General features: G+C 40.5%; 2 protein-coding genes across 3 annotated transcripts; one reads left to right on the forward strand and one right to left on the reverse strand.

Moving 5' to 3' along the window:
- Nucleotides 1–10,711: 10,711 nt before the first annotated feature.
- On the reverse strand, nucleotides 10,712–18,149 carry arrdc3a (arrestin domain containing 3a). 2 transcript variants are annotated; one of them, XM_055048776.1, is made up of 8 exons: nucleotides 17,603–18,149; nucleotides 15,373–15,454; nucleotides 15,102–15,249; nucleotides 14,912–15,014; nucleotides 14,513–14,769; nucleotides 13,910–14,066; nucleotides 13,687–13,829; nucleotides 10,712–13,586 (listed from the first exon to the last, which is right to left on the reverse strand). In XM_055048776.1, exons 1-8 carry the CDS (start codon nucleotides 17,880–17,882, stop codon nucleotides 13,518–13,520), a joined length of 1,239 nt encoding a protein of 412 aa, XP_054904751.1. In that variant the 5' UTR covers nucleotides 17,883–18,149; the 3' UTR covers nucleotides 10,712–13,517. The 2 variants fall into 2 exon arrangements, with proteins under 2 accessions (XP_054904751.1, XP_054904752.1); XM_055048777.1 differs by having other exon boundaries at nucleotides 15,373–15,525; nucleotides 17,603–17,712.
- A 1,469-nt stretch (nucleotides 18,150–19,618) lies between these two features.
- arsk (arylsulfatase family, member K) lies at nucleotides 19,619–22,818 on the forward strand. The gene is made up of 8 exons (XM_055048775.1): nucleotides 19,619–19,845; nucleotides 20,042–20,171; nucleotides 20,272–20,431; nucleotides 20,539–20,821; nucleotides 20,906–21,077; nucleotides 21,791–22,015; nucleotides 22,099–22,314; nucleotides 22,428–22,818. Exons 1-8 carry the CDS (start codon nucleotides 19,747–19,749, stop codon nucleotides 22,715–22,717), a joined length of 1,575 nt encoding a protein of 524 aa, XP_054904750.1. The 5' UTR covers nucleotides 19,619–19,746; the 3' UTR covers nucleotides 22,718–22,818.
- Nucleotides 22,819–23,100: the final 282 nt, after the last annotated feature.

Here is a 23,100-nt window from a genome sequence, read left to right on the forward strand (position 1 = left end):
TGGTTTTTGCAATAAGGTAGAAGCAGATTTGGATGGCCTAAGATATGCTTCTGAAATAAATAATAATAAAAAAAAAGCTAAACAGATAAAAAAAGATATTTTTTTCCACCAGAGACAACATATAACCAAAGTCATATATATGTCTGACTTCACACACAAAATAATTAGACTTATTCTAGTCATTAACGTACGTATTAAGGCTTAAAAAATTATGTGTGGCGAACAGTAAGCCGAGCTAACTTTGAATTAGTTAGTCAGGAATTACATAATTTATTTGACAACGTGGTGATGGCAGTGAGAAACTCAGATCAGGAAACCCAAACCCCGATCAGATGATGTGATGTTTCACAATGTCCAGGCAGCGTTTCCAGTAGTCATGCAGATTTTAAGAGGATATCTACGTGTGGTGATGGACCGCCTGCCTTGGCCCGTTGACGTAACCAAAGCAGGCTGTCACTCTGACCTCTGGCTTCAGCTGCACAGAGATAAAAAAAAGTAATCAAAAATTGTGAGGATTTTATTTGTTCTGCTGTTGTGGTTTTGAGGTCCATGTTTTATGATTCAGCAAAGGTGAGACGTAACGCAGTCCATTTTGGAGCTGCCGCCCCGACTAACCAGAGTGTAAATGCAGGTTTGTGCCTGGATGGAGTGGTTCGTGCCTGCCAATGACATTTGTCATGTTATCACTATGCTGCCTGTTTGGCAGGACAGCTGGTTGGTCTCCTCTGTGTCTATGCATCATTATCAGGGAATCCGTTCATGTATGTATGTACATCAAATGTATTCATTTGTCTGTTTCGTGATTTATCTATGAGGAAATACTGGTTGTAATGAGTTGTGTAAATAAGAAACTAGTTACTGAGTATCTCTGGAAGAGTAGACCTCACTCCGGGCCGCGGTCCAGCATTTATATAACTTTCTTATCCCACTCTGTTTCTGTCTTTGTCTTTCCTCTCTCTGCGTCACTTAGTCCGTCAGGCTGAAACCAGTTTTTGTTTATCACCCACAAGATGCTTCTGCTGTGACAACCCGATACATGTGGGAGAGATATAAGCCATCTTGTCACGATCTCTGAGGAGCACAGGAAGTGCCGTTTTAAAAAAGATGGCATAGAAGAAAGTTAGTTTAACAATAACAAAAACTTTTGAAGTTTTATGTTTGTGTGTGACATATGAGTACCATGATATGTTGCATTGTGAACACATGTATATTGTTTGTCCAAGTCCAAAAATTATTTCTCCCTCTCACAGTTTTTCTTTTGAACTTTTCCCTCAAATTTTAATGATACAATTTGCATTTTTTTAAAATTATTTAATATGATATGAACAAACATAAAATCCAGAATTTTCTTTATGGACTGACTCTCTGTTTGTAACATTCTCTGTACACATTTTGCTCTGTGAAGTCTTGGGAGATTTGTTGGGCAGATGATGTGTGACACAACCTCCCCACTGTAAAGCATGGTGATGGCAGCACCATGCTGTGGGGAGGGTTTTCTTTTGCACAAACGGAGAGGCTGATGGGAGATGGTGTGAAGATGTAGTTCCTGGTTTGGTTGAAAGTGGGGAGAAAGTTAACCTTTCATCCCAAACACACAGCCACAAATTAGGATTCACTGGTTTTGATCAAACCAGAACTAAAAATAGTTCAAAATCATGTTAACAAGTTGAAAATTTGTGTTCACATGCCGCCTCCTCATCCAGTTGGACTGAGCATGAGCTTCTTGGCAAAGAAAAATTGACTCAGAGGAAGTAAATTTCTTAATTTGTGAAAACTTTTCACACTCTCACAGAGTTTTGCTTCCACTTCATAGATGCTTTGTGTTTGGTCTGACATGAAATCCTCCCTAAGAAGTGTGTGTTTGCAATGACCAAATGTAGAGAAGTTAAAGCGGCGTGAATACTGTGCCCAACATCAGTGAGGCAAAGAAGAAGGGAAGCAGAGGACGGTCGCTTCAGAGAAGAACGAGTGGTGATCTCAGTAAAAAGCTTTGTGGCCTTTACAAATCAAAGGAAGTGATACATCAGAGGGAGAAATTCACCACGTCACCCGAGTTCCTCTGCGTGTGTTCAGCCAGATCCAGCTGGTTTGATCCAGCATTTCAATGGCCGTGGGCCAGTCCAGGCTATGAACAATGTCACTTATTGTTGGGAGTCAGCGATGAAATGTCAGAAACAAGGCAGTCAGAGTTGGAAGCCAGGCCAGACGGCCGACTAAGTCAAACAAAGGCATTAGTTGGGGGGGAAAAAAGTCCGTTTAGATTTTGATTTTTACTCACACCAAGATTGTTCTTGAGTTATCCTCTAAAACGTTTATTGCTTTTAAAAACGCCCTTCACACTCAATTAGTACCATGAAAATGTTTCCCAGGAAAAGTTAACGTGAGCTTTTTATATGCTGCATGCTTCACAGGTCATGATGTTTGCAGACTCCACCTGTTGCTTTGTGCTTACAGCTTAGAGGACAATGAAGAAAAACCTCCTGAAAGATGGATGTCCGAAGCTTTATGATGGTGTGTTTATGCATAATAACACATTTAGAATTGAATCTCCATTCACGCTTAATGTAATAATGTTTTTGATTTCATACATATTGTTTTGGAAAGTTGCCTACTTTTTCATTCTCAGTCACAGGGTTTTTACTAATTTCATTGTAGTCTTAGTAGATTATTTGTGACATTTATGGTTCGCTTAATGTTTTCAGGGGTTGTTTAATGGGCCGAGTGGACTCATTCTTTACACGTCAAACTTTACTTTTCATCAGCAGCTACAAAGTGAAAAGTGAACGCCTGAAAAGTGAACGCCTGAAAAGTGTGGCATGCATTTGCATTTATCCTCCTTTACTCCAACACCTCTAAATGAAATCACATCAAACCAGTTGGCACCTAATTAACGTGTGTAAATTTTATCTCAGTAGCAGTAAAGCTATTCTATGGAGGACTCAGAGGTTTGTTAGGACAAACCAGGTAAGGAAGATTGAGGTCCACACCAGAAAGTTGTGGAAAATTTTAGAGTGTGAAAACATTTGAAAGATAAATCATTTTTGGAGTTTATACTTGGAGATTTTTTTTTTGTAGAAATATAAATAAAAGATACAGCTGTTTGATTTAGATTTTGTAATGCCGTATAGTGCAAGCAGTGTAGATATAAAAAGATCTTTTGCCATCGACAGAGATTCAAGTATTCCTTGATTTCTACTTCTGTAATAATTCCTTCTTTTTGGGGGGGGTTGTGAGTGTGTTTGATTTGCAAAAAGAAATGCAAAACAAAAAATCAAGAATAAAATAGAAAAAGAAACTAATTGATTAATGTGATTACTAAGCAGCCTGGGTGACTTGTAGCTTGCTATGAAAAAAGGAGTCTGAACTTGCAATGTGTGTTGGTCAGGGAGCGATTTCATTTATGTGCCACACATTCCTCTCCGTCTGCTCAGCACAGCACTCGGTGCTGCAGATCTCGTTTGGAGGGAAAAGAGATGAGGTGCCAAAAACTGACTCAGATAAAATGAGACCTTTTTTATTTTTTATTTTTTGGAAGTCGCTTTAAGAGATTACAATGAGTCACAGAACTGGTGCAAACCAGAGCAGGCTGCCCTTGTCTTAAAATTATTTGGTCTTTGTTCATGCATGTATTTATTAAACAAAGGAAGTAGGTTATGACAACAACAACAAAATAAATGCAAAAAAAAATAAAAATAAATTCATGTACAAAAGAAAGTCTTGTGGTTTCAGGGGACAAAACAAAATACATATTTGTTGGGATTCTCCCACTGTTTTCTTATTGGTTGATATATTTATATTGAATGAAACAGAATCCCTGACCCCAGGATAACAGGACCCTCAAAGTGCAGTCCTGATAAGTGGGTCAGATATGGGCGGGAGAGTCAGCAGTTGTATAACCCTGAGAGAGAGGGGAAAGTAAAAGTAAGACAGGATATTTTATAAGGAGTCTGATTAAAGAACAATGTTATAAATGTCAGGCCCTCCTTGGAATGAGTAAGTCCTTTGTCTTCACAGCTTCATAAGATTAGCTCATTATATTATCCCATTTATCTCTTGTGTAACACCAATGTGTTCCTTGTTATTATTTAGCCAAATTAAATCCCATTAAGTTTTCAGGAGCTGTCTTTTTTTATATAATTGATATGTTTTGCTTTCATCTAATAGATTTAGTGCTCATAGGGATGTTTAGTGACAATTTGCTTACTGGCTTGTGCAAATCTTTTACTTTTGTTCTACACGTAGCCTCCTGTTCTCACTTTCTTATTGCTTCTCAAACATCGTACAGAGTGACTAAGTAGTCTATCTGTCAGTATAACCCAGTGAGCAAAGACAGATCTATGGGGAAACACTAGCCATGTCCAATCAAGTCCAGACCAGACAGTTGGAAACTTCTGGAACATGAGCTGAAGTTAGAGGACATCTGGGAACATATTTAACAGGATGAGAAGCTGAAGTGTTATGTTTTGTTGTCTTGCACCCCATTAATAGCAGAAGTCTCTGGACCAGCATGATGAAGCCAAACATAGCCTCTTGATCCCTGCGGTTCTCTGGAAGTCCACTGACACTCTCAACAGGGTCTGGTTTTCATGCTTTGAATGTTTTCCATATCAGGATGAGGGAACATTTCTTGTTTAGCGTGGCGTCCACCATGACTTCAAGTGTTCCTCATGATCCCACATCATGACGTCACGTGACTCATGGTGTAGCTGTAATTCTCAACGAGACTTTACATCACTCACACGATGCTTTGTCACGTCACAGTTACAAACGTCAATATCTCGGTCAACCGTTTTCTCCATAACTCTTAGCTTTTCTAAAGTAACTCCAAACTCTTGATTTTGTCTTTTAAGGCAGTCAGAGGTGGTCTTGTTGATGTGCTTTGGATCACTGCCCTGCTGCTATGCAACCCTAAAATCCTTAATTCGAGGTTTGTTGACTTACTATGGAAACTCTTCCAAATGCTGAAGCAGCAAAACAGCTTCAGACCATTACACTGCCACCACCATGTTTGACTCCAACCTCGATGTTCTTCTGAAATGCTCTGTTGGGTTTATACCACATCGAGCAAAACACATGCCAAAGTTTCTACTGTTGTCCCATCAGGAAGAATTGCTGACTTATACATGGCCAACACTTGTACAGCAGTTTATCATTTCCAGAGGATTCAAGAGTAGGGATTCAAACCGGCATCCCACTTTACACAAGATAATCTCCTACCACAGTCGCCACCATAAGAAAATGTATTTACATCTGTCTAAAACAGGGATTGACACAACATCAGTGTGATAGGTTTGTGCCGCACAGATTGTCGAGGACAATTAGTAATATGCCTGGAAAAAAATGCAGTTTGTTGGGAGGAGAGTGGGAAAAGATAAGAGTAGAGAGGTAGCAGAGTTGGAGCGGGGGTGATCTGATAGGCGGACAGGGGTTAGAGAGTTTAGAGAGATTGGAGAGAGGTGATAGATTGGATGCTTGGAGGCCGAGGGGTGAAATAACAGTGCGAGATGACAGGGAGGTTTGGACACGCTTCCCAGCAGACAGCCCGCCCTCTGCATTGGCCCTCCATCTGCACCTGTTGTTTTTTACGAACGAGACTCCGAAGCTTGGCTTCTCCCTGTGACTCAGGAGAATCTGAGCGGCTACAGAGAGAGAGGAATAAAGCTGAGCAGGGGAAAAAAAAAAAAAAAAACACATGAGAGAGGAGGGGCGGGGGTATTTGGAGCTATGCTATGAGTCAACCATGGCTAAAAAAAGGAAACTGTCACAACTTCCACTGGAGACCAGCAGAGTAAAATAAGACAAGCGATGAAACAGCACTCCTCGGCTTTGGCCTGTTGCTCCCTCGAAACAGAGCCCTGACCAAGGACTCTGGAGAGACAGTTACATAAAAACACTTCGAGTTTGACCCTCCATATTTTCATTGGGTTGCCACAAATTGAATCAATAGGACTTAATATTCCACCTCAAGGGGAATGTTGAATCATTTGAACTGCAGGAGATATAAATCCACCAGGTGATGAGATCATGTCGTTCACTGCTTGGCTTCTTTTCTCCCGGTTGATTTTCTGTTTGCCTGATTGCACCAATGAAGGAATCTGGACATTATGTAAAGCAGAGAAGGCAGACGCATGATTACTTTAGTACTTAAGATATCAACTGGAACGTGTGGTTCATATGTTGACATTTTAGAGAACACTTGAGCCCAATAATAACCCCACTAAAGACCAAACCCTTGAACACTGGAGATGCAGAGCCTCTACAAAGTTTTTATGGCGTTAATACCTTGTCAGGTTTGTCTACTTCACTACCACAGTTTCCCATGTTCCTTATTGGGATTTATGATATGCAAAATCATAAAGAATGACTGTGACACAGACAAAAAATAGCACTTATAATTTTACATTTTCTTTAGATTTACAAATCTGAAAAGTGTTTTTTTTTCTTTATGTTTTTTTTTTGGGGGGGTTGTATTTTCCCTCACCAAGTTTACAGTGTTTAACCAGCTCTTGGTGAAATTACATCTATCAATGCTTTGGAGCTTGGTGCAAAATGTGCTCAAGAATGAATGGCATGTATCTGAACATCAATTATCAAGCCACAAATCTAACTTATCTCTCCTCTAATGTCTAAATATTACTGAGTTGAAGGCATTCCATCATAGACTTTTGAATACATGATTGATTCACATATACATCCAGATGTCAATGACATTTGGAAAAAAATAAACCCGACGTCTTCAAAAGGAAGCCTGGGTTGCTTCCATTCTCAGCTCTGAAAAGGTTCTCAGAGCACACAAGGTTTGACAGCTGCTATTATCGAGCTCCAGCTTGATAAAAAGGGCTTGCACAGTTTCTCTGATGCTGCAGGCTTGCAGCCTAAATGCCAGAAATCAAGTTGACAGCAAGGATCACTCGCATTTCACGTATGTTCCAGCATCGACTCGCAGCTCCCACGAAGCTCCGTGTGGATTTGCAAGAACATGTTTGCATAATAAAAAAGACACCTGACAGCTGCTTTAATGTCCTGACCTAGGCATTCACTTTGCACTACTTCTATTTTAATGATGCCCGCAGAGGTGCAAACTGTGCAGCACTTCTCTGCCCTGCAGTAACTGAGAGGTCTGAAACGTCTGAAGCTGTGTTTGTGTTGCAAACATGCAGGCTATGGGTGGATTGGACTGCAGAGTGCAAGCAAAGGATGTTTGGAGGAAGGGAATGCTCACCATGCTGGGGGTGTGGCGTGACAGAGACAGGGATCTTGGCATGGGAACATAGCACACTATCACTCTAGCCATCAAGTTCCTCTCCTAGACTAAACATGAAGGAACACAACAACACTGGTAGCTGCAATAGAGATGTTTAAATCTACTGCCAATTAACATTATCTAAATATTTTCTTGATTTAATTTATTTTTTGCTTTAAAATATCCGAGCAGCGTATTTAGATCTCTTCACTACAGAGTTAAAACAAAGTGCATTTTCAATGCATTGTATAAATAATAAATCTGAACGCTCGGGTCAGACAGTCAAGACTTGGCCATCTTTCATAGGAGGACAAACTTAAGAGTCGAGAGTTCTTAGACTGATGAGTGATGCACACTGTGCAACAGCTGTTGTTGACACGCATTGAACTGCCGCTCAGCTATTTCCATTTGACAGCGAACGAACAAGTGCTGAGGAAGGCAGGACACAAGTTCAGGTTTTGTCCTTCTGCTTTACTGTAAATTCTCTCATTAATAAAGTAAACATACAGGAATCCTGTTTGGCCTCATGGTGAGTTGGTTTCTGTTTCGGCTGGCAAACATCAGACATTAAGTTTGAACTCGCCGCTTGCTCAAAGCAAGGTTGAAGTACGGTCAACTAAACATAGACACACACAGTGTGTGGATAAACTGCAATAAATTTCTGCTCACAGCAATGAAAACAACTTTTAATATAAAAAACGTTTTTAGTATAGCGATATCAGCTTAATGAAAAGTTTGTTAAATTCTTAAAATTTGATATACTGGAAATGATTACCACTTCGGAGCAAAATTATGTTTTACATACTCCTCACTGGCTCCATCAGTTCTATTTTAAACGGAAACGTTTTGCATTAAAAAGCTGCTGTTCAAGTTGTTTAAGTTTATTTCAGTCTTTGTAAGACTGCGTAAAATGTTGTTTTTGCACACATTCATCCAGGCACTGTGTCATAATTGAAATCTGCTCCAAACATTTTGGAGCCTGTGGCTGTACGACTCGTTCCTCTGTTTTCTGGAACATGCGAGCCAACATCGCTGTGAGAGATCATGCTTCATCACAGAGCTGCATGTGTGAATATTTCTATTATGTCACAGTGGTGATGTGGCACCAGTAGGCCGGCAGTCAGGGGGGCCTCCATCCAATCCTCTCTCAGCTACACTGATGGTCCCTGGTCACGCCAAGCTGCTGGGACGTTCTGGATCGCCACAGGCTTCGTGTAAGTGGGATTAACTGGTGAGAGGAAACAGCTGAGGTTTATTTTGTGTCAGCATTTACTAATCAAAACTCTGAAAATGAACTCTCATGTATATTGAAAAAGAACCCTCCTCTGGTTCTTTTTCAATGTACAGGGGTCAGATGTTCACAAAGGGCCCACAAAAGTCAAAAGGGGCCAGGGGATTGAGGGTGGGAGGGACAAAGGCAGACTGAAGTGCTTGGTCAGTGATGCTGAGTCATCACAGAAGCTCCCTCTAACTTTGATTGGATTAGATTTGAATTGACGTTCTTCACATGAAAAGTTTTTTTTAAAGATTAAAAAACGTCTTGCTCCACTTGTAAAGTTTACATAGACTAATTTGACAAAAAAGAGTTTTTAGACATCCTAAATGTGGAGAAGCAGCATTCAGCTTCTATGCACCAGAAATCTGGAACAAACTTTCAGAAAACTATAAAACAGCTGAAACACTGAGTTCCTTTAAATCAATATTTTGAACGTTAATAAACGAAATATTGAACAAACTATTTGATGTGTATGATTTTGGTAATTCCTCTCATCAAAATGTAATGTTTGTTCAGTTGTTGACAGTATGATGTTATAACTCTAATTTAGTATTTTTTTGTTACATAAAGTGACACTTTGCCTCTTTGCTGCTGAAATGTGTTATACAAACTGACTGATCGATTTAGAAATGTCTCTGTTGAATTACACAATGAATAATAAGTCTTCACTTGGGCATTTTGTTCTGGCTACGTCCGAGAGATAGAGGAACATGCAATGCTGGGAACAATGAAGTCGTTCATGTGACTTGTACATAGATCCTCCATAGCTTTCAAAAACTCTGTCAGTATTAAGCCCTGATGTAATATGTAAGTCTGTGCATTACGTGTGAAATTGATTGGCTCGGCACAGCTTGCTGAACATCACAAATGGGTCACGGTTCACCAGACCCAGAGAAGCTCTATTTTTAGTCGGAGAGTTGCAGCTTACGTGAGTCAAACATTTTCTGCAGCTTCACACAGTTAATGACTTCAAAAGTCCCTTGAGGTCTGTTTAAAATGTTCGTTGTAGGCTACGCCGTGACAATCACATTAACAAGTCGTCAATAACCAAACAAACACGTTAGTCCAAACACGCTGCGCAAAATAAACGTAAACTCGTCATACATTCTTTCTGCTTGCATACAGAAACAAACTTTAATGTATTTTACTGGCATTTTGATGACAGACCAACGTCAAGTTGCACATAATAGAGAAACGGAAAAAAATTAACAAGAGTCTTTCAGAAGTTTTACTAATAAAAATCTGTGTGGTATGCATTTGTGAAGAAATAATCCCCACAGTGGTGCAATCCCCAATTGCACCACTGTGTTTTTCCACCATTCAGAGGGCATGTTCAGGCCGTGTTCACACATCGAATGGAGACCAAAAACTTACATTTTGGATCCATTTGAGCAGAGCACCTCCTGAAGCAGCCGCCGCATGTTCTTTCTTAAACATGTATTAGCCTCCACAAATAACCTAACTGCATTTTTTTTAAGTGTCAATGGCAGTGGATTGCTTTTACACAATCATATAACATACAAATGCTTTATAAATTAGCTATGTTCCATTTCAGACGATGCAGCAAAAACAAATAACGGTCCGAAAAGTTATGATCAACCGCAATGTCAGCCTTAGTCAAAGCTGACTCTACCACCTGTTTGGTGGGATTAAGGTAAAATTGTTCCTAACAATAAATAAAGTCTTCTTTGACGTTTTTTCTTTCCTGCAACTTGTTGCAACTCTTTTTGAACGTTTCATGCAGAAATATTTTCCCTCTTAACCTAAATTATAAATCCAACTTTGATCATTTGATTGACACAATTAAGTACATCATTATATTAGGCCATTCCATAACAAAATCTAGTGTTTAGATTAGTTACTATAAATGTATTTTTATGCAACTCAGCACTGAAAGGTGGTTTTCAAGCCACCACTAGGGGCAGTGTGGCACCATATTTCTGAAGCAATTTGAGGCTTGAGGTACTAAAACTCTACCCACTTAAAATATCCCCATCTGAGAAATGACTAATCATTGTTTCAAGCGAAATCTGTGTTTCTATAAAAGGGCAGGGTGGAAGAAATGTAATGAATCCAACAAAAACCTACCACAATTATTAAACAGAAATATTCCTGATTGCAAAGGTTTATTGGATACAAGAAAACTTGTGCAGGATATTTATGTAATTATGTAAACAAAAACCCACCTCTGCTTGTTTTAATTTAAAGTTTTATTTAAATCAAAAGGAAGAGCAAGACAAAGGTTAAATCATTCAGAACATAGTATATTCATAGAATAACTACACATCATCCTGATTAACAGACAAAACAATAAGATACAAACAGAAACAAATGGAGAATAAAGAAAATTCAGTGAGTTATATTGCACTTCGTTTCTAAAATGTTTCAGACCCCTTCACCTAAGTTTTCTTCTATTCTTTTAAATCTCTGAACATTTCAGTTCCTGCCTTTATTACTAGGTCAGGAGTTTAGCTTAGTTTTGACACTGGACTACTTCTGAAGCCCAAACAAATGGACTATGGTACTGACCAAACCTGAAAGCTTATTCTTTACCGCAGTTTCCCTAGGACAAAAACAAAACAAGAACGACAAAAAAAAGAACTGCAAACTGCATTTAGACAAGTTTACAACTGAGGAATTGTTTAGTCTACCATACTACATCTGCTAAATGTTTCTCAGGGAGAGTGGAGTGTGGGAGGTGAGGGACACTGATCAACAGCTGCCACCCACAAACTGGGATGAGGGATAAATCAGGATAGTCAGGAGAAAAACTAAAATGGTTGTAAAAAACAACAAAAACACTAAGAATGCCCACAAAAATGGTATACTCACTATTTATCATCATAGACAAGGTTTCATTCTTTATCAAACTTACTTTAAAAAAACGAAAAGCATTTTTTTTCTCTTCCCTTTTTCATCTTTTTGAATAAACATTGAAAGGTCAAAGAACATAGAGGCGTGGACAAGCACAAACGAGAACATCTGTCAGAGCAGACGGCGAATGAAACCAGGAACCGTGTTACGGTCTTTTTCTGCAACAAGGCCACTAAGATAAGATCACTTTATGAACGTTCTGCAGTTTGTCCGTCACTGTCAGAAGCCGTTTGCTTTAGTTGCCAGAAGGATTTCGATAAAAGCGTGCACACGCGAGCTAGTGTTAGCTAGGTTTCAAAGACAGAAGAAAGAAAAAAAAAACATGTAAACTTAAGTTTCTAACATTAAAACATAGTGAATAATGCTTTAATATCCTCAGCTGCACTGCCTTACTGAAAGCCCCTTTATTACATTGTTAGTACCTATGTGTTTTCAACCAGACCTTCACCACTGAATGCTTATTTGTACTTTTTGTTATAAAAAAAGTGCTACTTTTTGTCTTTTATGACCATGTCAAACCTCCATTACCAGGGATCTATTATATTAAATGAGTTAGAAAACCAATGTATTACTCATTTTTCCTACTACTACTTGTTCTGACCAGCCTGTATAGAGGTTTAGCACAGTCTCCAGCTTTACATTTGTGCTGAGTTTGCTTCTTCAGCACAGGGGCTCTTACTTCATGTTCCCCCCCTTTTTTTTAACTTATATATTATTAGCATTGCGGTTTCACTGGTCTGGCAAAAAGTCTGTTGGTTGGGATGCAGTAAGTAAGTGCAGCAGGACAAAAAGGGAATGTGATTCAATTCAAAAGTTGTCTTGCTTGTCTGCAAGACTGTTTTCTCATATTGGTAGTTAAAAAAAAAAAAAAAAAAAAAAGTTTAAACAGTGCAATAAATAAAATCCACTTTTTAAAACCACTTGGCAAGTGGAAAAAAAAAACACACCTGAGACAGTGCTTTTAGGGCAGTAATGCCAGTTGGGTATACTCTGAAGCAAGGTCTGGAGGGGCTGCAGGCCGTTAGGGCTGAGTCTCTCTAAAATGCACACTTATCTTTTCGGCTATGTTTTGAGTGGCAAAAGCAGAACTGCAACCCCGCTAGTCCAAAGCCAGAGCAACCTTGGAACCAAAAACCCAGGAAAAGCCATTAGCAGTTCAAGATACAGAGAGAGAATAACAGAAACTACGCAACACAAAAGGAAGGAAGCGAGACGGGAATTCAAACTACGGAGGCAACGCCTTACTTAACAGCTTCCACCTACACTTATAGCAAAAAAAACAAAACAAAAAACGCAGTTTACTTATTAGTCGCCATGTGCTAAAACAGAAAAATCGTCAACTGCTCAAAATAAATTCAGTGCATTTCGTTCTTTTCAGTCTTTTTTTGTTTTCAAAAGTCAAATATTTTGCAGATGATAGTTTCAACTATTAAGCCTGCAGTCTGCTTTTACCGGTCTGGTCTTTTCCAAAACTGAAAGCAAACTATTAGTGATTGATGTAAAAAAAAAAATAATTAAAATTAAACAGAGCCACCCAACTCAAGTAAAGAACAAAAATGTGCAAAACAAAAATCCCCCACGAGGCAAAAGGAATTAGTCTTTGCTCTGTTTTGAACCACTGCTGCAAGCTTTAACTCGTACAGACTATCATTGTTAGAACGGTTACTTTCCTTCAATCATCCCATGTTTTTAAAGTGATTCTGCTGAAGTCTGGACATGGTTGGTTTCCCCCTTTGTGTAAGGAGCCATATCCTCAATGTGCCACAAATACAGAAGAATTGAGGCTGAAGAGGAGCCTGACAGACTGAGCCTTGGTGATTCCTTCTCTTCCAACTTCCTCACCAGGGCTCCACTGCTGGCCTCCACGCAGGCTGAATATTCCTCAGGAAGATAGTGAAACCCCAAAGCGGAGAAGTCTTTTTCTCTTTCTGAGGAAAAGGCGGAACGTGTCGCCGCGTCCAGCTCGACGTTGGGCAAGTCTTTTGTAGGTCAGATCTCAGAGCTTTTTCCAGATCTCAACAGCATTGTGTCAATGTTGTCATCTGAGAAAATGTTCAAAGTTCAGCCTTTCAAGGCGGTTCCTTTGGGTACCCTGACTCACTCCGGGTAAGTTTAAAGAAACGCTCAGCGTGATGGACAGGCGTCGAGCCTGCGCTCCTCTGCACAGCCGGAGTGATCTGGGTTAGGATCAATCTGGTGTGGAGAAACACAAAGGGGAAAAACAGGCAATTATTTAAGAGAATGGATGATTTCTGAAATACAATTGAGCAATTTTTTTTTTTTTGCTGCTTACCTCAGAGTACAGAGGAGGGGGCTGGAAGCGGAACTCGTGAATATAGGCCAAAAGAGGACCGTCCAGTTCCTCTCGGACAGCAGGGGCATCCAGGCGGCCTTGCCTCTGCTCTTCTGTCACAATTTCTGCATAGCTTGGAGGAGCTGTGAGTAAAGTTTCGAAATGAATTCCTGATTTATCAAAATCAGATACATACATTTCAATCACAACATCAAGTAACTACCTTCAGGCCTCTCTGGTAGACCCATGCTCAGCCAGGTCATGCTGCACTGGCTGCTGACGCTGGAGGTGCGGGAGCCAAACGGATGGAGAGGAATGGTTCCGATGACCAGGGGGAGGTTCAGGGACAGGTTGATTGCCCCCGGTATGTCCACGTAGACCTGAACACAACAGATCAATCAGAGGTGAAGCAAACTAATTGTTTTGCAATGGAGCAAAGACTAGGTAATTAGCTTGACATTACATTTTAGATATGTGTGTCAGTGTCTAGCAATCGGTTGCTTAGGCTGGAATGATGACTGCTCGAAGGTTAATGAGATTTAGCACCCAGAGGGCAGGTGTAGCTCCCAGGTTTATGGGCTAATGCTCTTAGTGCCATGTGGAAGGTACAGTCCAAGCTCTGGCTGCGTAAGCCGAGCCAGGACAAATAGTGTCTACCAGGTAATATTGATTCCATACTGATAGCAGTTCTAAAAATAGGTGGTGATGATAATCACATTAGGCAAGCAGAGACCCTTGTGTTTGCATGACTGTCATTTCTGGACATTTGAACCGAATGCCTGGAAAGCGCGAGAGAGCGCTCCACACACCGCGGACCGGCACTCACCATGAGGGAGTACTCCACTCGGATGATGCTGCAGTCCAGGATGGAGGGCGAAACAGGAGGAATCTTCAGCATCTTGCCGTTCCAGGTCTCCGTTTTGCCAGACGACAGAGACTCTCCCCGCAGGTTGGCGACCAGTTGCTTAACCTCCTTCATCTTCCCTTTGGCATAGAAGGTCTGGGTCTGGTAGATGGCCGCCTTTGGCACCACCATGCGGGACGAGCAATTCTCGATCTCGGCGAAGATTTGAATCGACTCTCCTGTGCGATTTAAAAAAAAAAAAAAAAAAAAAAAAAAAAAACGTTAACTGGTGTCTTTCCAATCACAAAAGCAGCAAACGGATTTGTATGCATGCATGATGTGAGAACAAAAACTGCGGTTCTGCTACCATCTTATTCTCACCTGGGGTGTATCCCTTCCTTTCAATTTTGGCACTTAGGGAAATAGGACCTGAGGTGCAGAACCAACAGCAAAGTGTCTTGTCTGCAGTGCCAGCCTGTGGTGACTGAACAATAAAGAACAGAAAATCCTTTAAAAATCCATTCAGCTTGTCAAAAGACAAAACACTATGGGTCATTTCAGAAGAGCATACCAGCAATAATGGAGTGTTGATGTCGATGTGCTCAAAGACTGTAAATTCCTTCTTGGTCTTCAATGGCAGCAGCCATGGCCTGTGCAGCTCTGCCTTTACCCAGTAGCGCACACTGCCATGCTTTCCTTCGAAAGAGGTAGCCAGAGGTCTGCAGGAGAGACGCAGAGCGGAGAGAAATGGTTGAGACAAAGGCCAAAAATCAAACATTCGTTCAAGTACGGTGAAAGTGAACACATGGTCCGTTGGTTCCACGTTGTACCAGACCACTTACGTCTGTGGAAGCTCGAGGCTGAATGCGTACTCATGCCGTCCTGCATGGATGGTGGTGAGTCCTTCCTCTGAGTTGTCGTCGTCTGAAAAACAAGGAGGACAATATTCCAAACACATGTATACCATACCTGGACAAAATGCTCTACGAAGGCATCTGAAAATTCATATCAAGAAAGAAAACAAAACAAAAAAAAAACAAAACAAAACAAAAAAAACAGGGTGGGGGAGACAAAAAGAGAATAAACGTGTTTTACAATTAAATCTGTCTGGAAAAAAATTATTGTATTGAGAGACAAACAGCAGAGAAATGTTAGAAAAGCGAGATTAAAAAGTTGAATGATTAGGAAGAGTGTTGATTATGTATAATAGAGTTTTGTATGAATAAAAAACAAAATACCCCAGATAATTTACATGGCTTCTAAATATTTTTTTTTTATCTGAAAGAGCCATACTTTTGCCAGCTCAGTTTTCTCGATTGCTTTATAATTTTTATACATTCTGAACGTTTGAATATTAAACATCTAAGTTTTAACTATTTTTGTAGTGGTTTGATTCATGATTTGTAAGTCTTGAAGCTGCGTGACTGGTAACTTTCAATTTGGGAGTGCCAGAATTAAAGTCTGACCTAGAAAAGTATGAGATCGATTCTTTCAATAGAAACTTAAATCCAACTTGAATACTTCCAAAACAATGCCGAAATCTCTCAAAAGCTGCTTCTCAAAGGCCACCTGAGGCCTTTGAGATTTGGTGAGGTCATGACACAAAAAGATTACAAATCTTTTAAAGATTAAAAAAGAAATAGTTACGGTAAGCTTTTTAAAAATGCACATATTTAGGGAAATCATTCTGTAGAAACACTTACATTATCCTGCATTATTACTTTAAGTGTACATTTTAGAAAAATAATTAAAATACGTAATCAATGGGACATTAACATTTAAGACAGTTTGATAATCAATTATATAAAGGATGTGATTGGAATTATATAAAGGATGTGATTGGAGTGCCAATCAAAGTAAAAACCATCTATAGAAATTTCAACTTCAGCACAAAGTACTGAAGCCACAATATTGTTTTCCATACTTGCTTGTAGGCAAAGCAACGCATCATTGTCACACAGTTTCTGATTTCACTCCATAAAAAAAGCTGAAAGGGGGCTTCTCTAAGCTTGTCAAAAAAAAAAAAAAAAACAGAAACTTAATGCAATTTTCAGTGAGAGGATAGTTGTGCTAAGCTGTCTCTGCCAGCTCAGCACACCCTCCCCCTAGCAGCAGCAGCAGAGTGGTAAACAAGTGCGGATCTGTCACTCAAACACACGGTAGCCTCCAACAGGAGGAGACCGGCCTAAACCGGTGCGAGCAGCTTCTCTCTCAGCGGCAGCGCAGGACTCGTTCACTGCGCGGCGCTGCAGGACACAACCCGCAACTATTACCTATTTATAACAATTAAACACTTTATTGTCGACGTCACAATGCCGTCACAATGCGTCTAGTTAATTGTTATTAATATTATTATTTAGCTTAATTCCATTCATTTTCTTGTCTAAAGCCGCTCCGGAGTACTGTTTACATTTACATTAGCTGCTGAGATGAAAACAACACCACAGTTTCATTGAATGCGGGCAACATTGCGCACATAAAATGCTAAAAGACTTATTTGCAAAAGCTTCCGCAGTGATCTTCTGCAGGTGTCTCCCTTATTGAAAAAAGTTGCTGAGTGGTCTATCACTCTGCAAAACCATGATGTCATTGTCGACGCGTAAGAGCATCTCCGCCAATCACAGGCGAGCACAGGAGGGGGAAGGGGGGGGGGTGAGCGGTGGCTCCGCCCACTCAATCCAGTTTTCTGAACAGGATTGAACCGCTTTGAACAATAGGGGAAACTTCGAGGTTGTTTCCCCGATTAAAATTCTCAACACAAACTTAACATTGGTCATTTTAAGTGTCCAATGTGTTCTATCGTGGCGGGACATTTCATTTATTTACGTTTTACGCAAGAAGTAGGTTAAAAACGAAAGCAGACGCTATGAAGATGCTGTCATTCATTCTGACACCTTGACTACAAACAAGCAAGGAAGGAAGGGGAGATTGTCACAAAGTGAAAGACTCAAGAATGTCTGTTTGTAGACGACAGAGGCCTCATAGTTATTAAGTTCATCTTGTAGTAATTTGCCATGAAGCATCACTGCTTCCACCAAACTTTGAGGAAAAAAAAAAAAAAAAGCAACTTACCTCTCTCGTGCCCAATCAAGATGTCTTTGTGATTTAGGTACTCCACTTCCTCCGTGTAGTTCTGGGTGTAGGCAGTGTTGGAGCCGGCGTTTCGCGACTCGGTCCAGCGAACTTTTGCGAAGCCCTTGGCGTGGATTTTGAGAGCCTTGACGCGGATTTCCCCGGTGACTTCGACGGTCACCCTCCCTGAGACGCAGTCCCCGCTGGAGAACACGGGCACGTTGCTGTCGTTGAAGCAGTCGTAGCTCACCGCGAAGCTCTTCACCTTTCCCAGCACCATGGCGGAGAACAGACTCTGAAGCAACCGTCTATGAGAAAAACAATCTCATAGAGATAAAAAAAAAAGAAGAGGGCGAAGGAAGGGGATGCGGATTGCAGACACTGATCAGTATCTCTGCCCTGCAAAAAGCGGCAGGCACGATCAGTGGCTTCTTTTTGAGCAGTTCATTGAGCTAAGTGAGGGCTGACTAACAGCAGCGGATGCTGTTATCATCGGCCTGTCCTGCTTGACGGTCTCCAGCCACAGACAAGGAAACCCCCGAAGCTCAGCTCACTTTAAGCGACAGGCTGGGTGAAAAACAAGCCTGTGCGCATGCGCGGGGCGCCGCTGCCCTCCCTCCTCCTGCCTTCTGGAACAAGGCGGACGGGCAGAGGAGTGTGGCCCAGCTCTCGCCTTCAGTAAACAGCTCTGCTGAATGCGAGCGCTTGGTAAAAACACGTCGCGGTTGTTTCGAGGGTGAGGCTTTTCATATCAGCTGCAACATTAGATATGTACTCATAAATAAACGATGGTTTGAACGTGCTTACTTTTGCAGCCAAACAAATAAAAAGTGTGTAATCCTTCCTCTGTGGTGGGATGTGGTGACATTCTCCTTCTTACTGGACTCAGCACGTATTGCTGCACATATGATTCAATGAAAGCCATATATATGTTAGGGTTTGGTCATGTAATGACAGTCATAATAATATTGTGATACTACATAAGGACAGGATGCCTATACATCATCTGATAAAGCTGTCGTTTGGATAAACTCCTACATCTGTGTAAGACTGCAGCTTCCAGGCTTCAACACAACGTCTCTTTTACTATCTCTATAGCTGAGCATTGTTACATCAACAGTGCTGCATTTTGCATGATGCCTGCATTGAAGGCCTTGCAAAATCGTTGGGATCAGAACATATCCGCGAAGAGGCTGCAGGATGGAACGTGCTCAAGGGTTTTAAGAACTATATATATCTGACATGTTCCCTTATGTTAATTATGAAATCATCTTTGCAAAGACGAGCACTGCTCCTATTGTGTTGTGAGCTGCTGTTTTCCAGAATAGCAACTCGTGAGACTCAGAACGCCACCCCGTGGCCACCGCTGTTGCTGACATGAGCTGCAGAAGCACCTGTTGAATGCCGCAGAAGACGAGGCCTCTGCTTTTCCTCAAACAAATGATGGTGTCAGGTGGAGATTATAATTTCTTGTCGATTGAAATAAATATGTATGTCCAGTGGTGGTTATTGCAAACTAACTTTGGACGATCTTCTTCTTTCCCACTATTTATCATACACAAGTATTTATTTATTTATTTAGAATATGGTACAAGTTTGACCAAGGTTCTTACGCAGCTTTTGATCTGAGGTAAAGATGCTAAATCACCCCCGCCCCCTAAAAAAACTACAACAACAAAAAAGTATTTTCTTTCATAGAATAAAGGTTTAATAAATTAAATATACAAAACTAGTTGTGATGGCTGCAGAATTCGCTCAGCAGTATTGTGATACATAGGTAAATGCTGCCCTCTAGAGGTTTGCCATGTTAAAAAAGTTTATTTGAACCGTGTTTAGTTTGTATTTAGTAAGAGCTGTTTTTATTTTTAAAATATTGAAGGTATTAAATGAGGCATAGTTGTGTTATTTTTGTTTCACTTTCCCTTGTTTATTTAATTCCCCAGGCCCGTTACATTCAAGTGCCGTAACGTGAATAAAAGCTCTTATTTTGAAAACTTTACCCGGATGTGGATCTCATCGGAGGGCAACCTCGACATGGAAGAAGTTTTTATTTCTTCTGCGCCTATTTACTCACTTTTTGGAAAATGTTTTATTTCACCTAAGACAATGCATCGGTTTATAGGATTTTAACAGAAGGGATAAAGATGTTTTTGTTGGCTTTTATTCTCTTCCTCCAAAGCTGTGGTGAAAGCACCCAGCACGTCACCAGACCAAACATTGTTATGGTGATGAGTGATGCATTTGTAAGTATGACTTGTTTATTACAAGTTTCATGTTTTATGAACAGTGACAGTCTGTATTTTAGGCTGGATTACGTCACCCCATCATTTATTTATTTATGTACTTATTGATTGATTGATTGATTTACTTCATATCCAAACTTGGTACTTATGTGTTTGTGTGCGTGTATGTGTGTGTGTGTTTGTTTGTTTGTTTCAGGATGGTCGACTATCGTTTGAACCAGGCAGCAAAGTTGTGCGGCTTCCATATATAAATTATCTCCAGGATCTGGGCTCTACTTTCCTCAATACTTACACAAACTCGCCCATCTGCTGCCCTTCAAGAGCAGGTACATTTAGTTGTAAATAATAATAATAATCATAACACTTCTTATTTCATGCTATTCAAACGAAGAGATGTCCGATTAATTTCCTGACCCTTTTCTACAGCAATGTGGAGTGGTCAGTATGTTCACCTCAGTCAGTCTTGGAACAACTACAAGTGCTTGGATGCAAACTCAACCACGTGGATGGACTTGCTGGAGAGGAAGGGATATCGTACAAAGATGCTGGGAAAGCTGGATTACACCTCAGGGAGTCACTCAGTCAGGTGGGTAAGAGACAATGATAGGCCTTTCCGTCAGACTTGATTGTCAGATAAAAGTGTCGTTACCCATAGATTTTATTGATTTATTAATTTTTTTCCATGTGCTGCAGTAATCGCGTCGAGGCGTGGACTCGAGATGTCCGGTTCCTTCTTCGCCAGGAAGGCCGACCTGTTGCCGAACTTATTGGCAACATGTCAACCAGAAGAATTATGGGAAAAGACTGGAAGAACACAGATAAAGCTGCTCAGTGGATCCGCCAAACAGCTGCTACTTCAAAAGAACCCTTTGCTCTTTATCTCGGCCTCAATCTGCCTCATCCATATAGAACTGAATCTCTGGGTCCTACAGCTGGAGGATCCACTTTCCGTAGCTCGCCATACTGGCTCACAAAGGCATTCTTTTTTTTATTGTCATTCTTTATTTATCATTAATATTCTACACCTTCACTAATTTTTTTTTTTTTGCCGTGTTCACAGGTGTCTTCTGAGCTTGTCTCTGTTCCTAAATGGTTGCCTATGGCTGCCATGCATCCTGTTGACTACTACTCCACCTTCACCAAAAACTGCAGCGGCGACTTCACTGAGGAGGAAATCAAAAACATTCGGACCTTCTACTATGCCATGTGTGCGGAAGCAGATGCCATGCTGGGTTAGTTGAGAGAAAGAGTTTGGAAGAGACTTGATTGAGATTATTGACACGTTATGGCTTAGTAAGGACTTCAGTGCACATAAAAAAAGAAAACGTGATTCCAACAGAAATGAAGACAAAAGTATTTTCATATTTATTCATGAAATCATTTACAAGTACATATCAAGCACATCTCTATTTTTTGTCAGTTATTTCAGACTGTGAAACTCATATATTACATTGATTCATTACACAAACAGTGAAGTATGTCAACACTGCAGAAAGTTAAAACCAACAAATCAGTGTCTAAATGTACTTAACTTACTTAAACGATAAATAGTGGAAACCTTTGGTTTCACACACTAATCGGCTAAGTCTAAGAAGAGCCTCTACATGATCTTCAAAGGTCAGTAGGACTTGCAGATGTCCAAAAACAGTCATTGACACCCTCCACAATCAGAGGAAGTCACAAAAGAATATTTCTTTAAAAGCTGGTTGTTCCCAGAGGTCTTTATCCAGCCTTGTTTATTGAAAGTTAAGTGGAAGAAAATAGTGTTGTAGGTGCAGGAGCAGCAACAGAGGCATTGTGGCCTACAAAAGGGGAAATATATTAATTTTTTTAAAAAGAACATTTTAATTTATTGTCTTACCAACATGATAGATATTGCAAAACATGCTCCAGGTGTCAGATTCTGATCACCATTACATGTTCTCCACCCCTTTTGTCTCTTCAGGTCAGGTGATTTCAGCACTGAGGGAGAAAAGCCTGCTGGACAACACTGTTCTGATATTCACAGCCGACCATGGAGAGCTAGCTATGGAGCACCGGCAGTTCTATAAGATGTCAATGTTCGAAGGCAGTTCTCGTGTCCCCCTGCTCATCATGGGCCCTGGGATAAAGTCTGGGCTGCAGGTCCACCAGCTTGTGTCCTTGGTTGATCTCTATCCCACTGTGCTTGGTAGGGAAGGAGAAAAAACTGTTTTAAGTTTAGGCAATAGCAGGCATACACTTTCAGTTTGAACTCTTTATTTGCTTTTTCAGAGATTGCTGGTATCTCAGCTGTGGGCAATTTAAGTGGCCACTCTGTCCTGCCATTGATATCCACATCCAGAAATGTGTCTAAGAACAAACACCCAGAGTGGGTATTGAGTGAATATCATGGCTGCAATGCCAATGCCTCTACATACATGCTTAGGGTTGGACATTGGAAATATCTTGCCTATGCAGACGGAATCAGTGTTCCCCCGCAACTTTTCAGTGAGTTTTTTAGCCATGCAAACTATTTTGCTTACTTCTCTCATCAATTCCTTTAGAGAAAATCACAATGATGGCCGGTTTTGAATGCCACTTCTGTACCCTTTCTTTTGCAGATGTCACAGTGGACAAGGACGAGCTGCACAATGTGGTCCTCAGATTCCCAGACGTTCAGGCTCAACTGGACAAACTGTTGCGCAGCATTGTAGATTATCCAAAAGTCTCTTCGGCTGTCCATCTCTACAATAAAAACAAGTTTGCTGCGTGGCGGGATAGTTTGGGGAGAAACTATCCTGAGGTCGTCGCTAACCTCAGGTGGCACGTGGACTGGCAAAAGGACATCCTGGCCAATGAAAAAGCCATCGACACATGGCTTCATGGCTCTTCAAGAACGTTTTATAACTAAAGAGATGGCAAATGTTTTTAAGCTGCAAAATTATTTTAACTTTTTGTTTTGTGTGTCATTTGCACCAGTCGGGCAGGTCAATAAAAGCTTTTTCTATTCTATTTCTAATTATGATCTACATAGGCATCCAGATTGGTGTCAGGCAATTGTTTTTTCTTCTATTTCATTGTTGTCTAAAATAACCTATAAAATGCACTGACATTTGTGGCTATAAAATTAAAAGCAGTAAGATAATAAAAAAATAAAAAAAAAACAGGAGGTATGGATAGTTCTGCAAAGCACTTTACTTACTGCTTTTTAATAAACAAGGTTAAAGCCAAGCTAGCCAAATTGTGTGGTATGGTCAGTTGACTTGTTGGCATTTGACTAAATAAAACTTAAGG

This window comes from Poeciliopsis prolifica, unplaced genomic scaffold, assembly GCF_027474105.1.
Source record: "Poeciliopsis prolifica strain line A6 unplaced genomic scaffold, Auburn_PproV2 SCAFFOLD028, whole genome shotgun sequence".
NCBI lineage: Eukaryota > Metazoa > Chordata > Actinopteri > Cyprinodontiformes > Poeciliidae > Poeciliopsis > Poeciliopsis prolifica.